The 3,611-nt window shown below is 37.2% G+C and overlaps 1 protein-coding gene across 1 annotated transcript in view; it reads right to left on the bottom strand.

Annotated features, from left to right (window-relative positions):
• The window catches only part of CAST (calpastatin), a 101,141-nt gene that overhangs the window by 9,208 nt on the left and 88,322 nt on the right, over positions 1 to 3,611 (bottom strand). The window contains exons 23-24 of the mRNA XM_029941229.1: positions 1,700 to 1,804; positions 46 to 165 (exon numbers count right to left, since the gene is read on the bottom strand). Coding sequence (XP_029797089.1) covers positions 46 to 165; positions 1,700 to 1,804 — 225 coding nt within the window. The remainder of the gene's footprint in view (positions 1 to 45; positions 166 to 1,699; positions 1,805 to 3,611) is intronic.

The raw sequence follows: 3,611 nt of genomic DNA, 5'->3' as shown, positions 1-3,611 counted from the left end.
GGTAGGATATTCTATGCTTTAAGCCTTAAATTTCACTTATTAGTCTATATTTTTTACCTTGACCTTATCCTCTATTGGTTTGTTCTCATCTGGATCAGGCTGCCTTTGTCCTAGACTGTCGGAAAGTTCATCCAAGGCATTGTCCAGTTCTTTGTTGTCACTCTGCTAAAAAGTCAATCTGAATTAGTCACTGGTTAGCTAAATCAGGTCACCCTCTCCCTAATCTTTCCTTCTCCATACTTCCATGTGCCTGTCTACCCCACCCCACGCCCAGATGCCCTTCTTTTCTTAAAAAAAAAAAAAAAAAAAAAAAAGGGAAAGGAAAAGAAAATAGGTTCCTCCAAAAAATAGGCAGTTCCTGATCTGATTTGTTGGAAAATGTGTCTTAAAATGCATTCAGTGTATGTAACACTGATAGTGGAGTCTAAAACACATGACTTACGATAGTTTATTTTTGATTCCCACATGTATTCTTTTAAGTAAAGATGTACACCTAATTTGAGTCACATCTTCAAATAAAATATTAACTGAAACTACTCTTTCCGGTGGGAAAAGTGATGGGAAAGGTGTCATTCTAAAACACACTTGTGAAAGGCACACAGGCTTTGCATTGCGCATGTTGACCCTTTGCCTCAGCCGGAGCAGAACCGCTCACCTCAGGGTTAGGAACTGAAGTGTAACTGGCAGCCTGGATTAATAGTGATGCTTCTTTTCTGTGCACAGGCACATGCATCATTGTGAACACACACACACACAGCATCTTACTGGTTTTAAGTGTTTCATTAGAGCTCAGGATTATAGCCCTTAATGGAGGAGGTACCCCCGGCTGAGTCTGGGCTTTGTCATTTGGGCCTCTGGATATTTTCAGAGGGTCCTGAGGCTGACCCAACAGGATGAAAATTCATTCAGAATCTAAGACTACAGCACTAAGTAAGCTTTGATGCTACATCAAAAGGAAAGTAAGCATAGCTGACTTCACTAAAGCTACTTCCTTTCCATCTAGCAAATGAGACACTTGTTCTCAGCCAACAGAGATGGGGATCTGGTTTAGGGCAATCTCTTTGATGTGCTGCGGTCTCCTTGCCTTGATAATGTATAATTTGGGACTGAACAGAAAATTAATCAGGGAAGTCTGGAAAAGCTTTGGTCCCACAGTCTCGCCTCAGAACATGTAAATAATTAAAACAATACTAATGCTAAGGTGTTCGTTTTGCTAACATGAAAATGACCAAGTTTTACTGGAATGAGTGAATGGGAGGAAAACTGGTCTTTCATGACATGTTTGCATTTTTGGGAGAAGCAATTCCACAGAATAAACTTGAGGATAAATAATGGGTAGTATTTATAGAATGTGTCACAAAAAATATAAAGGAGAAAATAATCATGAAAGCTAATGAATTTTTTAAATTTAGTATTTTGAATATATATACAATGCCCACTATTGCTCTTTCAATTCTAATAAAGTAATAATAATATTAAGTTCCAGGAAAGTGTGTGGAATATTTCATAAACACTCTTTCATTTAATTATTTCAGGTATACTGTCATCTCTCCAAATTGCCAGTCTTATGTCTTCTAAAGAAATAGAGAGTGCTTTATCTGCTTAACAATTTTGTTTCATTTACACTTAGGCAAGGGCCCTATTTTGTTTTGTTGTTGTTGCTGCTGCTGCAAAAACGTATTTCTAAGATGTTGCTTACCACAGTCTGAGGGGGCGGGCCAGGAGAGTATGTGGATGGAGCTGGGGTCTGGGAAACCACTTCAGAGATGGCAGCAGAAAGTTTAGCTTCTTCAAATTTCTTTTGTTAAAAAAAAAATTTTGTATGCAATATATTATACAAAACTATGCCCACAATGCCATCACTTAAATACAATTTGTAATACAGTTTTATTATTGTTTATTCTCTTCATCCAAATAGATGAAAAATAACACATAATCTTGGGGGGGAGTGCAAGAAGGAGAGAGACAATCTCAAGCAGGCTCCACATCCAGCACGGAGCCCACGATGAGATCATGACCTGAGCCAGAAATCAGGAGTCGGAAGGCTTAGCCCACTGAACCACCCAGGCGCTCCTCTAAGTAACACATTTTTATTCTATCTCCTCCTCCATAGCTACAGTTTACACAATCTCCTAATTCCTATTTCTATTTATTATTCCAAATGTCCAAAAATCTCATAGTGACTTAGAGTTTCATGGTTTGTTTACATGTTCTTTGGTGTACATTTCTTTGCAGTTTCTCAGCTTTCTTCTTTAATTACTCTGTAGAAGTTCTATGAGTGGTTCTTGCCCTGGCCCTGGCTATATTCTGCCAGACTGCCCCCTCCAGAGTGGCTAGGAAGTCCTACAGCTAAAAGCAATGAATTAAGCACATGTGCTTTCCATGGCCTTCCTTGCCTCAAGTAGGTATCTGGTACGTATTTTTAATTCTGGTGAGTGGATAATGATGTACAAGTGTTGCTTTATATTTGGTTTATAGTGAGGTTTTTATTATTTTTTAATATTACATATTAAGAATCAGAATCTTTCTGAAATTATGATTCATTCTCCTTTAAAAAATATACTAAATCTTTTATGTTCATTTCTCAATTTTTCGCATTAATTTATAGCTTGGTTTTCTGAACCAGAACTGATCATTATCATATAAATCAACCCCTGCATTTAGTTAATTTTTCCCAAAAATACTGAAAAATGCTTTTCAGTATCTTTTCATATTTTCATGTATTTGGTTTCCAAACATATTCTAGAATAATTTTACTGTGTTACATAAAGTACCCTGGTTTTCCTTGCCTCTAGAGATAGTCAGAAGTTGCTATGGCTGAGGTTGCTGCCTCTTTTCTCCCCTAGAATTTTGATGGTTTCCTGTCTTGCACTTAAGTCTTTCATCCATTTGGAATTTATTTTTGTGTATGGTGTCAGAAATGGGTCAGTTTCATCCTTCTGTGTGTTGCTGTCCAGTTACCCAGCACCATTTGCTGAAGAGACTGTCTTTCTTCCATTGGATATTTTTTTCTGCCTTGTCGAAGATCAGTTGGCTATACATTTGTGGGTCCATTTCTGGGTTCTTGATTCTGTTCCTCTGATGTGTTTGATTTTGAGCCAATACCATATTGTCTGGATGATTACAGCTTTGTAATCAGGCTATTTTCATCTCCTATCTACACCTATTTGCTACTTTCTTTTGGGTGGTTACTTTAAAATAGCTTATTTAAATGTAAAGTAATAGCTTATTTATAGTAATAGCTTTATAATAGCTTAAATTTGAAACTTAAAATCCAATTGGTAAATCAGATTTCTCTTCCTCTGGTGTGAAGGCATCTATGATAATAAATGTATCTCATGAATACTGCTTTAATTACCAAAAATTTTTAGATGTATTTATTTTAAATATTGTGTACTCTCCTGTATACAAAAGTGGGGGAAGTGCAGAGAGAGGGACAGAGAGAATCTTAAGCAGGCTCTTCATTGTCAGGAGAGAGCCTGAAGAGGGGGGGGGGGGCGATCTCATGAACCATGAGATCATGACCTGAACAGAAATCAAGAGTTGGATGCTTAACCAACTGAGCTATCTAGGTGCCCTGCTTATCAAAAATTTTGATTTGCAAATGTCTT

This window comes from Suricata suricatta, chromosome 6 (genome assembly GCF_006229205.1).
Source record: "Suricata suricatta isolate VVHF042 chromosome 6, meerkat_22Aug2017_6uvM2_HiC, whole genome shotgun sequence".
Taxonomy (NCBI): domain Eukaryota; kingdom Metazoa; phylum Chordata; class Mammalia; order Carnivora; family Herpestidae; genus Suricata; species Suricata suricatta.
This window is presented reverse-complemented; position numbering and strand designations above follow the sequence as displayed.